This window comes from Nematocida minor, assembly GCF_024244105.1.
Source record: "Nematocida minor strain JUm1510 chromosome Unknown 7925, whole genome shotgun sequence".
Classification (NCBI taxonomy): Eukaryota; Fungi; Microsporidia; genus Nematocida; species Nematocida minor.
The window spans coordinates 195,624-209,319 of NW_026250402.1; the positions used below are offsets into that span (position 1 = coordinate 195,624).

A 13,696-nucleotide genomic window follows, 5' to 3' on the forward strand; every position below is an offset into this window, starting at 1 on the left:
ATAAATATGAAGGTAGGCATAAATGGAGCAGGAAGAATTGGAAAAATGGTGGCAAGAATACTCCTAGAAAGAAACATAGAAATAGGATGCATCAATGATCCTTTTGTTGACGCAAAGTATCTTGCGTATCTTTTATACAGAGACTCGACACACGGCACTCTTAAGGGAACTCTGGTTGAGCACACAAGCAACTCTCTGGTGGTAAAAAGAGAAGGCATGCCAGATCTTTCCATAGAAGTTACAAACAAAAAAGATCCATCTGAGGTAGAATGGAGCAAATACGGCGCTGAGTACGTGATAGAAGCATCGGGGATCTTCAAAACAGTGGAAGACTGCCAAAAGCACATAAAGGGAGGTGCAAAGTCTGTCATAATAACTGCCCCTAGCAAAGATGCGCCCATGTTTGCAATGGGAATAAACCACGAAGAGTACGCAGGAGAAACCGTCATAAGCAATGCCAGCTGCACAACAAACTGTCTTGCGCCCATTGCAAAGGTTCTTGAAGAAAACTTTGGAATTGAAGAAGGGCTTATGTCAACCGTGCATGCTCTAACAGCCACGCAAAGAATAGTCGATGGAATGTCCATGAAGGAGTACAGGGATGGCCGAGGAGCCCTGCAGAACATCATTCCTGCGTCCACAGGAGCAGCCAGTGCGATTGGCCAGGTGATTCCCAGCCTCAAAGGAAAGCTCACGGGAATGTCCTTTAGGGTGCCTGTGCCAGATGTAAGTGTCGTGGATCTGACTGTGCGCCTGAAGAAAAGCGCAAAGCCTGAAGAGATAAAAGAGGCGATGAAGAGAGCAAGTGAAACCACTTTGAAGGGAATTCTCAAGTACACAGAAGATGCAGTGGTTAGCAGCGATTTTATTGGAGACAGTGCTAGCAGCATATTTGATGCTACAGCCTCTATTTTCCTTTCAGACCGCTTTGTCAAGCTTATTTCCTGGTACGACAATGAGTATGGATACTCGCACAGAGTAGTTGACTTGCTTCTTCATATCAGTAAGTTTGGAAAATAAAAGAATCTTGAGGGTACCTTTTTGTTCTCTATCTGCACCATTCTGCACTAAATATGAGTTTGTGATCTGTAGATAACGACTGATTTTTAACTTATGAATATTTATTAGTAATGTCTCCAAAGGGAGTGGATTCTCGAGATACTCTGAAGAATCTATGTTCCCATGAGACTTTCCTTGCAGACATCCTCTTGTCTTTTATTTTTGTGATTAAAGTATTAATTGTGCTGTTTTGCCTGCATGCATATCAGTGATGGATGCAACCTTCCTAATTCAAACAGTAAAGATGGTACCCGACGAGTATAAACATTCGTCCTATCAGAATATTGACTAAAAGCAGTGCAGCTCTTCTGCACTCCCATGCGCACAGGACAACTTCAAGATATACAACAAATGCATCTTTCATCACTCCGGAGCTACTAAAAATATGTTTGCATATGAGAATTAATTAAAGTGCAGAATATAATTAACTAGCGATTAAAAGCAGCGTGCACTTTCAGATACCTTAAGACACATTTACATCGCCTAGCAGAAGATACCTTCCGTTTATAATGGTGTGGGGGACCGGGTGCCCGTTTAAGTCTTTTACTATGTAGTACACAATGTCTCCGCACAGAATTGTAGAGACTGTGAAGAAAAGCAACATTATGGAGCCTACAAAGAGAGAGTACACCAAGAAGAAAAAGTTGCTGTCTGGGTCTCCTATTGCCTTCTCTCCCTTTGTTGGAATGCTCTTTATTCCAGTTATTCTTCTGTATATACTCGTTGCAATGCTGCAGATTGACTGTAGAACAATACAGAAAGTTGTAAAATAGATAAAGGACATCAGACAGCCTATGTATTTGTGCTCCATCAGTCTCACGTATAAAAATCCGAGTCCTCCGTATATTAGAACACCAACCAGGCTCAGCGCCACTCTGTTTATCAGCGCCACTGTCTTATCTTTTTTTGTTTTCAGGTCAACGAGCTTTTTTGTGATTGAGTGCATGAAAAACACAACATACGATGCCAGAAGAATGAAAACACCGGTGACTATCCCCTTTCTGAACAAGAAGGCGTTCTTTTCTGTTCTCTCAAAGTACAGTCTGTATGGATCGTTGTATAAAGACTTCATGTGGAGGCCAATGAAGAAAAGGCCTACGGTGTAGAGAATTAGGCGCGGAAACTCGTTTATAATAAATCCTTTTGTAGATTTGTAGATCGTGTCCCATTCGGTGCTGAATTTCTCTTCCTCTTCTAGAATCAGCTCGCTTCTTTCTGTTGTTGTGAGTTCGTTAACTAACACTGTTTGTTGTTGCATCATTTTCTTTGTTTATTCTTGAAAAATTAAAAGTTTTAATTATTTATTTAGTTTTTTCATGGGTTGTGCAGTATCTAATAAAAATATTTTTCATACCTTTTTTTATTGCTCTCGTGTTTTTCTAGCTATTAAGCACATGTCTCTTCTGGTGTTCTACTAGAGTGTGCCAATGGAGTAATAACACCTGATTTAATAAAACTTTTGTAAATATGAATCTGTGTGTGCTATCTGCAAGTTTTCTCATTTAGATATAACCCGAGAATATTCAAATATGCATACTTTTAAATACACAGGGTGCTAACTTTTGATGGAGGCTAAAATTAGAACTTGCTCTGTTTACAAATATTTTTATTTTAGTTTATTTTGCAGAGCTTTTCAACTACTACATATTTTGTCTGAGTGGCCAATTGCTATACACTTTTTTATTTTCATTGGAATATTCAAATATGTATTCTAAAGAAAACACACACATTAGGCTGGCTATATAATCAGATACCATTTGAGGTATGAAGATCTATCTAATATGAGATTGTCTTCTCTCTATAGATGAGCATAATGCTAAGTTTTACCCATGCTGTGTTGATAGCTCTTGAGATCACTTGCAATATGATAAAGATCGTATGTGCTATAATAGATAAAAAATGAAATTAGAAAGAAAATTATGAAAATGAAGGGAAAGTATGCACTGTGCAAAAGAAAGGCAATTATATCTATTGCAGTCTTAGCAATACAGAAAGCACTTGGAGGTGGTATGGTAGCCACTAGACAAATTCGCCTAGAGCCTCAGGAAAGCACGGTTGTGTTTAACAGCTCGTCGGCACTAGAAAGTAGCCACAGTATCTCAAATTACATTATTATGAGCGATATTGAGGAAAGAGGAGAAGAGTATGAAGACAGCAACCAAGCAGATGCTCAAGTAAACGCGCGAGAAGTAAAAAAGATAAAGAAGAGAAAAAGAAACCTACGATATTCACAAAATAGCTTAAAGATAGACAGAGAAACATACTCAGACTCTCTAGAAAGCTTCATAAGAGAAAGATCAAAAAGCACAGACTACAGTATTTATCTGCAGAAGCTGGCTGCTTCAATAGTAGAGGAGAAAAAAAAAGCAATAGGCACAGTTGAAGAACTAATAAAACAAGAGCACGAAGCAAAGAGTGTGTATGCCTGGGACAGATTCTTTTCCAATGAAAGAATAGAGTGTATTTTTAGAGACAGAGTCAACGACCAGTACATGGGAGCTCTTGCATGGATGTTTATGCCAAGCAGGAAAAAAAATGCTATCGTCCCAAGCAGAAACGCAGAAATGGTCTCATCTATCCACGTGAACTACATTGAGACATTTTCTGACCCAAAAAGCACAAACAGAGCAATAGATGCCATAGACAGATTGCTTGTGAACGAAATAAGCTATACCACAAACAAAGTCATTGATCTAAACAATTGGATGAATAGGCATACTAATTATGAATACAGCCAAACAAACGAAAAAATAAAAGAAAAGTACGAAGCTCTTTTTAAATCAGTCAAAGGTCACAAAAGCCAGATGCTGCAGAGCCAAAGAACATCAGCTGGCTCTAATATACCTGCTCTGGTGCTCGAGTATTACTCTGCCATTGATGCAGAGGTGTCAAATTTTCTATTAGAGCTAAAGAGATGCTATGGGGAAAGTATTTCACACCTGCGCTTGTCAATTACCTCGAGTATAAATCCCGTTAAAAGACTCAGTAAATCTACAACAGACTACTCCTCTTTCAAAGAAGAAAAAGCAAATATCGTTATGAAGTTTTTAAGGTATACCAAAGACATAATGGAACTTGAAATGCAAACACTGTTCTACATAAAAAACGTTGCTTCTGAAAGTGACAGCTCTGTCTCCAGACACACAGCCAGCCATTCTGTGCCAATGAGCTCAAAGCTGGATTTTTATTATTCCTCTGATAAAACAAAAAGAATCAGGAGATACGTAGCACTGGAGGACTTCAAAATAAAACTTGACAGCAGAAGCATTTTAGAAGAGCTTAATGAAAGCTCTGGCGAACATAGTGCAATAAATACGCCACAACACACACCGCCTCAAGTAAAGCAGTCTATAGTACATTCTTATCCTGCGCCCAGCAAACCTGTAGCATCAAATCCCCCAAATTACAGAGAGCATGCACAACCTGTAGCGTATGCACCGCCACAGTCACCGCAGAGAGCGCATTTGCAGCCTACACGCAGCAAGCCCACACTGACGCCACCAGTTACTGCAGAATCCCAAAGATTAAAAAAACTGAATGCTATTCGAACACAGCTCTACATCATTATGCAAAATATTCGGAAAAACAATCAATATGTTGAAATAGCCAAGAATATACAGGCTGGCGGAGAGACAGTGAGCCAAATGGCCAAAACAGAAACAGAATACAGCGATATTGCTAAAGATTTAGCACTGGGTGAAAATGCAACAGCAGAGAGTATTTTTAACACTCTACAAGCCAAAGAGTCTGCAAAAACAAAAGAATTACTTGCATACAGAGACCATGTGCAAAGAGAGAGCGAACAGCTGCAGCAAGGAAATGAGATTCTAAGAAGCATGCAGCCAACGATAAAGGAAAGGCTGCAAAAGGTAAAAACAAAGCTCACTGGCCTAATAGCCAGAAATAGGAGCAGTAGAGTGGACTATAAAAAGCTTGTAGAGGAGAGTAAAAAGAAAGAAGAAAATTTAGAAAGCCTAAAGCTAAAAGAGCTGGAGAAGAAAGAACACATTGACTCACTGAATAGCAGGATAAACAAAAAGAAAGACGAAAATGAAAGACTGCTAAGAAGCATTTCAGACATTGAAAAAACCATAAGCAAGCAGGGTAAGCTCGAAAGTACTACCTACAACCTAGAGAAAGTCAAAGAGCTTGAAAAAGAGCAGAAGAAGCTAACTGAAAAACAAGAAGAGCAGAAAAGACTGCTTGAAGTGGAAAATGAAAGGTATACTAAGAGCAAAGATCTCTCTACGCATTCAAAAGATTTAGAAGAAGCCAACAAGTTCATGAGTTCACTCAAGAACACTCTATTTCTGATTCAGAAAGAGTACAGTAATAAACAGGAGATGCATGGCGTAAGAGATAGTACACTTGTGCATAGCAATGCAACCATCAGCGAAAGTAGTGAGTTTGATACAAAAGGACAGAGTGCACTGGCAGAGCTATACAGCACAGCTGGAGTAGAATCTAAGAAATCAGAGTCAGAAGATGTCGGAAGCATAAAAGAAGCAATAAAAAAGAACAGCATGCACACAAAAGATATACAAGAAATGAGAAAATCACTTGCAGAGTGTGAAAAAGAGCACGAAATAAATAAGCAAAAGTACTTAGCTGAAATAGGGCATGTCAATGCAATGAAAAAAAGCTACAGTAATGCGCTCAATTTGCAAGAGCAAAAGGCTGCAGCAGCCAGTGCTATCAATACAACTATTGGAGAAAAAACAAAATCCATGAAAGATAAACAAAGAGAGTACAGGAAGAAAATGCTATTGCATGAAAAAGAGATGGAAGATAAATACAAAGAATCACTAAGAGCCTTTACAACCCTTAAAAATCACTGATATATAAAGTATGGCTAAATATAAACACAGCAATGGTACTTTTAATCTATTTTATTATAAAAGGTGCCTGCAAGTTAAAGAGTAAAAGTAAATGAAGAAAATGTCCTAAATAAATAAATATGTCTTAAGCCAAGTATTTGTTATTTTATTGCGATAAGCTATTATATTTTTTAACATCCTATTCTTCTGACTCTGAATTGTTTTGTTCTGAATTCTGCTCTGAATCCTGCTCTGTGTTTTGTTCAGAGTTTTGCTCTGTCTCAGGGTCACTTTCCTCAGAGAGCTCTTCGCTTGTTTCATCGCTTGCTGTCTCTTCGTCGTCATCACCTGAATTAGTGCCAGTCCACACTTCATTGACAACTTCGTTCAGGCAGTGCACTTCTTTCTTTGTAAGGTACGCCTCCAGTGCGTTGTATTCCACCTTTTGAATGCTGTTGAACATATACTCTTTTTTGTCCTGCATAATAACTCTAACATCGAAGGTCTTTGCGGTCCTTGAGCTCAGATTTACTCTGCTAAACTCAACTGTTTTGATCAAATCGTACTCAATGTATGCAATCTGCGGCACAAAGAGGAAGCCTTTCTTCAGCGGATACAGGAAGCCTTCATTAGCCTTCAGTGAGCACTTAAGCGCTTTGCTTCCCGTGGATGTGGTGAATGTCCCTGTGTGGATCGAGTTTATGCCTGAGAGCTTTTCAACCATTCCCACTACACACTCAGAGAGACTCCCTTCCTGCACGTACTTAAGACCCAGCTCTTCAATTTTTTCTTTGTCCTCTTCGTGCACGGGAAGCTCTTCCTCCTCGTCAGCGTACAGAATTGTAGAGTTTTTCCCCAGAGTCGCTTTTATCTTGTCCTCTGGAAGGAGAAGGTTCACAAAGTGGTACCTTGTCTGTCCCTGGCGCACCGGTGTGCTCAGCTCGAATATAAGATACGACATTTCCTCAACGCCTTCTTCCATGCTTCTTTCAAGGTAGAACATTCGGGTGATGCTGCTGAACAGCATTTGGTGGCTGTATCTTTTCCCAATTAAATACATGCACGTAGCCGTGAGGGAGAGCTTGGACTTTCCTCTGGGGAGGATGCATGCAACTTCGTCAATCGAGAAGACCTCTAGCTGGTCGCTTCCCGCAGAGGAGCTTTTTATCAGCTCAATCAGCTGCAGCACATTGCTCTCCTCTTTGAGACAGCCAAACCGTATTTCAGAGACTCCAAAGTATGTTTCGTCTATATCTATGATGCCTTCGCCTTTTCTCTCGTATGCATTAGAGATAAGCCCGAGCGGTACGTCAAATATTGCTCTATCCTGTGCCTTAAACTCCAGGGAAGTGTTCTGCACTTCTATCTGCCCGTGCACGCCTCCCTCAACGGAAAGAGCCTTGTGGTAGATGTTTAGCTTGTAGTGTTTTTTTGCATACTGCTTTATGTTCTCCAGGTGCTCGGCAGTAACTCCGTCCAGTATGCATACTGTCCCGTTCTTTCTCACTATTTTTACAGTGTGGTCAATCACTCCGTAGTGCTCTACAATTTCCTTTATCTCGTCTGCTGTTATTGTTGTGATTTCTGCAACTCCTTGCACCTTTATACCTATTCCAGAAGTTGCCATTTTCACCACCGACTTTTGTGGCCCTTCTTTCCGGGTATAGTATACATCATCCAGCGTCAGAACTTCCATTTTATTAAAAAATATTCGCGTGCTATTTTTTATATACGAAGTCCTCGCTCATAGGAAAAATAAAGAAGAATCACTGCAAGACTTCTGAATCTGATGTTCAGATAAGAGTGGTAATTTTATACTAACTTTATTTGAGGGCGTGGAAAGACCGGCTAAACTATGTTTTCTTCTCCAAGTTTTGAAATGAGATAGTCTATGGCCTTTTCTATCTTTGTGCGCTCTTCGACAATTCTTTTCTCTATGTCGCCATCGAATGCTGGCTCTTCATGGCTCTGCATGATCTTGTATATGGCCTCAGAGGGGCTTTCAAATATTATAGTGTCCATTCTCTCGTTTACTATTTCGTTTGCGTTGTACTCGATGTCTCCAATTACTCTGTTTGTCGGGTCGTTGTGGAGCTTTAGAGACACAATAAATGAAAGAGGTTTTTCGTGCGCGTCTGTGAAGTAGATTTTTCCTGCAATAGTAAACTCGCCCCAGCCGCACTCTTCGATTTCAAAGGGCGGGCCTTCGACTGTTCTTGTGGGGTTTGCAAATGTCTCGTGTGTCTTGAAAGTGATGCTTCGAATAAAGTAGCTTATGTCTGTATTTTTGTATCCTCGGACGTAGACCCGCCACCGATGGGTTGCATCAACGCCTGGCTCTGATATGCGAACGGCAGAGGTGCCGTATATTATTGTGCGTGAGAGGTTGGCATGATTTATTCTCATGTGCGCAAAAGAAAATGAAAAAAGAAACACAGCAGTTGCAGCTATATAAAGACAGCGACATACGAAGGGTATATTTTGCTACAGGCGCAGGGCTTGTGCTGGGGGGCATCATTGGAGGAGTAAAAGGGGTGGTGCAGGCACTCAGGCGAACAAAAGGAAAGAAAAAGGCTCTTGAGTATTTTGCGCTGGAAGGAGCGCAAAAGATGGGGAGCCACGCGGCTTTTGCAAGCTGTGCCTTTGCAATAAGTGAGTATCTCTTGTTGAAGGCGCCCGAGGCTACTTCATACCTGCCTAGAATGCTTGAGTAAATGGGAAGATGTGTTGTGGCCTAAGAGCATAGCCCGAGAATGGCCCAAGAACATCATTTGCACTGGTATAGATAAAAATGATATGATAGCTATGGCATGTTCCGTGATCTCTTTTTGTTCTGTAGTTGGAGTAGGAATTAAATTTATTTATGATTTGGTATTAGTGTACTCTCTACTATATGCTGAATATAGATATTAATATAACCCGAGAATTCAATGTTGGTAATCTTAATCATTTTGGTGCTTAGTGGCTCTGCTTTATGATCAAAATATTGTCTATAAATACAGAAGGAATTCTGCTATCATTCCCCGCCTCATAGACCCATACAATTTGGTACATATGTTTGTAATTGAGAGTGGCAATAAATCTTTATTATTCATTCTATGTTTATTTGAAGATTATCTAACAGATCACAAATATCTATGATTAAAAGTACAACAGAATTTGATCCAATATTTACCCAGTAATAACTATTTCTCTTTTTTTAAATCTGTTATTTCATCCTCCCATTTGAAGAATAAACACGGCTTGTAGCTCTTATTGCACTTAAAAAACCCTCTGTTGTTGTTTCGCGCAGTTTTAGAGAGAAAGTATTTCGCTGACATGTTGCAATCGCATTTTACCTTATCAGTGTGCATAGAACTCATGGGAGCTCTTTCTCTAGGGGCCGGTGCGTCTTTTTTAAGGAGTATAGCCCGCGCCTGTGCAGCATTCTCAGTTGCCGAGTCTTTCCATGCAAAGTAATCGCACTGACCTGCTGCACAGGCATAGAACAGTTTTCCCTTACTAGGCCCTTCTTTCATCACTTTCTTCTCTTTGGCCACTATGTTGCAGAGGCATACGATGGTGCCTTTTGGCAGCTGTGCTACGAATGAGTTATCATCTCCATCTTCTAGACCGTTATTAGTGTGTGCAGTGTCCTTTTGTCTTAAAATCTCAGCTGCTGACTTGTATCCAGGATATCTTCCCTCTGTCTGGAACGCAGGTTTGTCCTTTGCGAACGGTTTCTTTGGACTGTTTATCTTGCTGGTAAACCTTTCTTTTTCGTACTTTTTCTTTTTTTGCTGTCCATTGTTATCTGCAGAGTCTTCCATATCTATGTGATTTCTGTATACTTTTTTAGTGGTTTTGCTATCTTTATTCCGAAAAGACGGCTCGGGTCGAGAAAAGGTTTTTTTGTACGCACCGGTTGAGCGTGTGTCTTCTGTGAGAGCTTTGTTCTCCAGCTCAGAAGGACTGTTCCTATTTCCTGCCATCAAAGCTTCTCCCCCCTCCCCTGGGCCTTTTTTGTTCTTTATGAACTCCTCTTTGAATTTTGAAATGTTGCTCTCTATTACTCTATATATCTCTTCGTACTTCTTAAGCTCCTGCTGCACCAGCACACTTGGGCTAAACTCTCCGCTGCACACTTTTTTGAGGTTGCACTCAAAATCTTTTCTCAAATGCGGCTCGCTGATCGTAAGGCCTATGCTCTTGTACCCGTTCACTAGAGAGCGCCCAAGCCATGTGCTCTTCAGTGAGTTTGTGTTAACGACATGGATGTATCCTCTTTCTTTTATCCGGTGTATGTGGTCGTGTATGGTCGCATCTGTTCCTATCCCATTGTTATCCATTTTTGCGATAAGCTCTGCTTCGGTAAGAAGATGTGGCTTTTCTGTTTTGGACTCTTTCTGGCTAGCTGCCCACCTAGGCGCCTGCCCCAGGGATAGCCCCAGGTCAATTTCTGTATCTCCCCACTTCTCGTAGATAAATACGTCAAGATAGTTCTTTTTCAGGACCTTCAGAGTCTTTCTCCTAAAGCACTCGCCTTTGACTGTGCACTCAATCAGCTCTTCCTCTCCCTCTGCGTTCTCGCTATAGCAGGCAAGGAACCGTCTGGCTACGTACTCGTATACAGCCCTTTCCTTCCCCCTTAGATCAGATCCGCTCTTCATGGGATATATTGGCGTGTGCGCCTGGTCGTTGTGTCTTCCTGCTGAGGGTCTCCCTGGCCTGAGACTTGCAGCGTACTCCCCAAGCACTGAATCGTGTTTTAGCTTTTCCAGAGGCTCTTTGTAGTTGAAGGTAGAAGGAAATGCGTCAGTTTCTGTTCTGGGATAGCTGATGTATCCAGACGTATAGAGCGACTCTGCGATGTTCATAAGCTCATGCGAGCTAGAGACGCCTCGGCCTTTGGCAAAGAACTTCTGCAGCTCAACAGTTCGGAGGGGATACGGCCTCCATTTCTGCACTTTCTTTGTTTCCAGCCTGCTTACGACCAGCTCTCCGTCTTTTATCCATTCCATCTTGCTTTTTACGTAGTCTTCATCGTATATAGTTCCTCTGTCCCACTTGAACACTCCTTTTTTGCCGTTATTTTCTACTTCAACCTGTATGCTCCAGTTCTCTTCTTCGATGAAGTTCTCTATGCTTTCTTCTCTTTCGCACACAAAGCCTAGTGTGGGTATCTGGCAGCTGCCGTAACTGATAACTGACTTGTTCTCTAAAACGCTCTGCAGCTGGAGGGTCTGCAGCCGAGTTATTGCTGCGCCTATCCGAAGATCTATCTCTATCCTTGACTCAACTGCTTTCGACTCGTGTGCATTCAACTCTCCAAGATTCTCCAGGGCTCTGAAAATCTCGTACTTACTCAGCCCCGAAAAGCGCGCTCTTTTGACTCTTCTGATTTTATTCTGTACAAGATTGGAGATCTGCGTGCCTATGTTCTCTCCTTCTCTGTCGCAGTCTGTCCAGATGATAAGCATTGCGCATTGCGAGCTGAGATTTGCTATGGTTTTAGACACATCCTGCATTGCTGCTGGGATTGTCCAGTGCACTCTTTCCCCGAAAAGACTGATCGGATCAACTTCACTCCACAGAGTCTTTCTCTCAAACTCCAGGGCGTATAGGTGCCCGAGCACGCTGGTGAACACCATTTTCGTCTGTGCTCCGGAGAGTTGAAGGTCAAATTTAAAAACTCTGCAGTATTTATTGAATCCACTGCTTGAGTGCGCGCTTCCGTTTGACAGTATATCTGAAATTGCTTTTGCGACGGACGGCTTCTCTGCTACATTTAAAATATGCATCTAAAATTTATTAAGTTTTCTTTATTAAACATGTCTTCTTTTTCTTTCATATCCGCCGTAGTCTTCCTTCGCCTGCCCGCCCTTTGATCCTCTTCCAAATTGTCTGTTTTCGGCAAATCCGCTGTCTAGGTCGATGTAGATCGGGGCTCTTCCAATTGCGTACTTTGAGAAGTACTTTCGAGCCTGCATCGGAGACTCGTTGCTCTCGTACTGCACGAATGCAAAGCCGCAGGGCGTGTACTTCTTCGAGTCCAGGCCCATGATCACTCTTTTTACACGCCCGCACTGGGAGAAGAGAGCGTACAGCTGCGACTCTTCGATGTTTTTTGCAAGATTTCCCACGTATATTGTTCCCGATGTAAGCAGCTCATCAAAATAGTCATCCTCTGTGCCTGTGTATCTCCTGTCGAAGTACATCGTCTTTATCTCGTCTTCTTTCAAGTAGTTCAGAAGCTCAAACGCCGACTTATCCATAAAAAAAAGTAAAAATACTGCGTCTTCATATAGAAATATTCGAGCATCTTTTGTGCAAGAGCGTGAAATATCTGTGATCACGCTCTCTTTAGAATTGCTGAGCTATTCGCTGTATAGGAGCTCCTGCGTGCTGTTTTTTACACGCTTGGCCAATAAAGAGCTTCCCCAAAGAAGAAACTGTGCGTATTCATTTACAGACAGCTTGGAGCGCCCAGAGAGCCTTTCGTAGAACTTAATGGGAATTTCTTCTATTTTTTTGCTGCAGTGGAAGAGTATCTCCATCTGGTAGGCAAAGCCCTGCGCCTGTACATTCTGAATTGCGTATGTAATTATGTCTTTCTTGTATATGCGGTAGCTATTCGTCATATCTGTATTCTGTTTTCCTGTGAAGATGTGTGCAAGGATGTTTGCGCCCTGGCTTGTAAGCTTGCGGAGAAACGGCCAGTTGCACGTGCCTCCGCCCTCCCTGTATCTAGAGCCTATGACTATCCCAGCCTGTGTGTCTTTGATTTTTCTGAGAAGATTGGGGATCTCTCGGGGATCGTGGCTTAGATCGGCATCAAGAATAACGATGTAGCTTCCTTTTGCGTGGCTTACTCCTCTTTTGTATGCATTTCCTAGCCCCATCTTTCGATCTCGCACAAGAATCTGTGCTTCTATGCCTGTTTTTTCTGCAACTTTTGAGCACAGATCGGCTGTTCCATCGGTGCTTCCATCGTCCACTATTATCACTTCGTATGCAACTCCCTTCAGCACCTTTGAGATAAGGTGCATTAAAAGAGGCGCATTGCTCTTTTCGTTGTGCGTAGGTATTATTATAGATAGTTCCATACAAACAAAAACTCTGCAAATTATATGAAAAACCTTTAATTGGATACTCTGTGCACAGCCTTGCGTACCACAGGAAGTGGACCAAAGAATAAGACAAAAACGCTGAGATCTTCCAAATTATGCACAAAAAGTACACCAGTATATACAACTGAAATGCTCTACCGCACTGAAAGTAGTCTAAATCTAGATAAACAATTGCCATTTTATTGAATGTGTTTTGCAGTCACACAGATCCACTACTTAGCAAACACAAGCCCACAGTTTTTTATGATTTTGGCAATCTCTGGGATGGGCAGCTTTCCTTCCTCTGGCTTCAGCTCCTTCTCCAGAACACTCCACTCCTGCGGGGTGATTGCGCCCTCGCCCTGGAGAAGGCTTTCCTTGAGGTCCGCAATGGCCACCTTTCCCGAGCACGCAGGGTCAAATGTTCCCAGCGCCTGCTCAATTACATTCTGTGCATCGAGGTTTGCCAGTCTCTCGCACAGAGACGTAAGGAACTGCGTAAAGTTGAATCTTTCGCCCATGTCGCACATCATTTCACTGATTTCCTCGTTCGTAAGAGGAGCACCTATGCTGTCCAGGAAGGAAACAAGGTCTTCCTCTGAAATAAACCCGTCTGCCGTGCTGTCCAGAAGATTGAATATCTCCTTCAGCTCCAGTATCTGCGGCTGTGTGAAGGCCATGAACACATTTGAGCTCTGTCTTGCGGTTCTTCTTCTCCTATTCATAAAATTT

General features: G+C 41.9%; 10 protein-coding genes across 10 annotated transcripts; 3 read left to right on the plus strand and 7 right to left on the minus strand.

Moving 5' to 3' along the window:
* Positions 1 to 6: 6 nt before the first annotated feature.
* NEMIN01_0157 (glyceraldehyde 3-phosphate dehydrogenase (phosphorylating)) lies at positions 7 to 1,020 on the plus strand (the record flags this gene model as incomplete). The annotated part of the gene is made up of 1 exon (XM_051476099.1): positions 7 to 1,020. One exon carries the CDS (start codon positions 7 to 9, stop codon positions 1,018 to 1,020), a length of 1,014 nt encoding a protein of 337 aa, XP_051332059.1.
* A 502-nt stretch (positions 1,021 to 1,522) lies between these two features.
* NEMIN01_0158 (uncharacterized protein) lies at positions 1,523 to 2,320 on the minus strand (the record flags this gene model as incomplete). Its single annotated transcript, XM_051476100.1, has 1 exon — positions 1,523 to 2,320. One exon carries the CDS (start codon positions 2,318 to 2,320, stop codon positions 1,523 to 1,525), a length of 798 nt encoding a protein of 265 aa, XP_051332060.1.
* Positions 2,321 to 2,978: 658 nt separating this feature from the next.
* On the plus strand, positions 2,979 to 5,897 carry NEMIN01_0159 (uncharacterized protein; the record flags this gene model as incomplete). The annotated part of the gene is made up of 1 exon (XM_051476101.1): positions 2,979 to 5,897. One exon carries the CDS (start codon positions 2,979 to 2,981, stop codon positions 5,895 to 5,897), a length of 2,919 nt encoding a protein of 972 aa, XP_051332061.1.
* Positions 5,898 to 6,075: 178 nt separating this feature from the next.
* On the minus strand, positions 6,076 to 7,572 carry NEMIN01_0160 (structure-specific recognition protein 1; the record flags this gene model as incomplete). The annotated part of the gene is made up of 1 exon (XM_051476102.1): positions 6,076 to 7,572. The coding sequence occupies one exon, from the start codon at positions 7,570 to 7,572 to the stop codon at positions 6,076 to 6,078; it is 1,497 nt and encodes a 498-aa protein (XP_051332062.1).
* A 152-nt stretch (positions 7,573 to 7,724) lies between these two features.
* Positions 7,725 to 8,282, minus strand: NEMIN01_0161 (YEATS domain-containing protein 4; the record flags this gene model as incomplete). The annotated part of the gene is made up of 1 exon (XM_051476103.1): positions 7,725 to 8,282. The coding sequence occupies one exon, from the start codon at positions 8,280 to 8,282 to the stop codon at positions 7,725 to 7,727; it is 558 nt and encodes a 185-aa protein (XP_051332063.1).
* Positions 8,283 to 8,296: 14 nt separating this feature from the next.
* Positions 8,297 to 8,590, plus strand: NEMIN01_0009 (uncharacterized protein; the record flags this gene model as incomplete). Its single annotated transcript, XM_051475951.1, has 1 exon — positions 8,297 to 8,590. One exon carries the CDS (start codon positions 8,297 to 8,299, stop codon positions 8,588 to 8,590), a length of 294 nt encoding a protein of 97 aa, XP_051331911.1.
* Positions 8,591 to 9,061: 471 nt separating this feature from the next.
* NEMIN01_0162 (DNA topoisomerase III) lies at positions 9,062 to 11,656 on the minus strand (the record flags this gene model as incomplete). Its single annotated transcript, XM_051476104.1, has 1 exon — positions 9,062 to 11,656. One exon carries the CDS (start codon positions 11,654 to 11,656, stop codon positions 9,062 to 9,064), a length of 2,595 nt encoding a protein of 864 aa, XP_051332064.1.
* A 24-nt stretch (positions 11,657 to 11,680) lies between these two features.
* On the minus strand, positions 11,681 to 12,130 carry NEMIN01_0163 (nuclear cap-binding protein subunit 2; the record flags this gene model as incomplete). Its single annotated transcript, XM_051476105.1, has 1 exon — positions 11,681 to 12,130. One exon carries the CDS (start codon positions 12,128 to 12,130, stop codon positions 11,681 to 11,683), a length of 450 nt encoding a protein of 149 aa, XP_051332065.1.
* Positions 12,131 to 12,232: 102 nt separating this feature from the next.
* Positions 12,233 to 12,961, minus strand: NEMIN01_0164 (dolichol-phosphate mannosyltransferase; the record flags this gene model as incomplete). Its single annotated transcript, XM_051476106.1, has 1 exon — positions 12,233 to 12,961. One exon carries the CDS (start codon positions 12,959 to 12,961, stop codon positions 12,233 to 12,235), a length of 729 nt encoding a protein of 242 aa, XP_051332066.1.
* A 236-nt stretch (positions 12,962 to 13,197) lies between these two features.
* NEMIN01_0165 (myosin regulatory light chain 12) lies at positions 13,198 to 13,689 on the minus strand (the record flags this gene model as incomplete). Its single annotated transcript, XM_051476107.1, has 1 exon — positions 13,198 to 13,689. The coding sequence occupies one exon, from the start codon at positions 13,687 to 13,689 to the stop codon at positions 13,198 to 13,200; it is 492 nt and encodes a 163-aa protein (XP_051332067.1).
* Between the last annotated feature and the right edge of the window lie 7 nt (positions 13,690 to 13,696).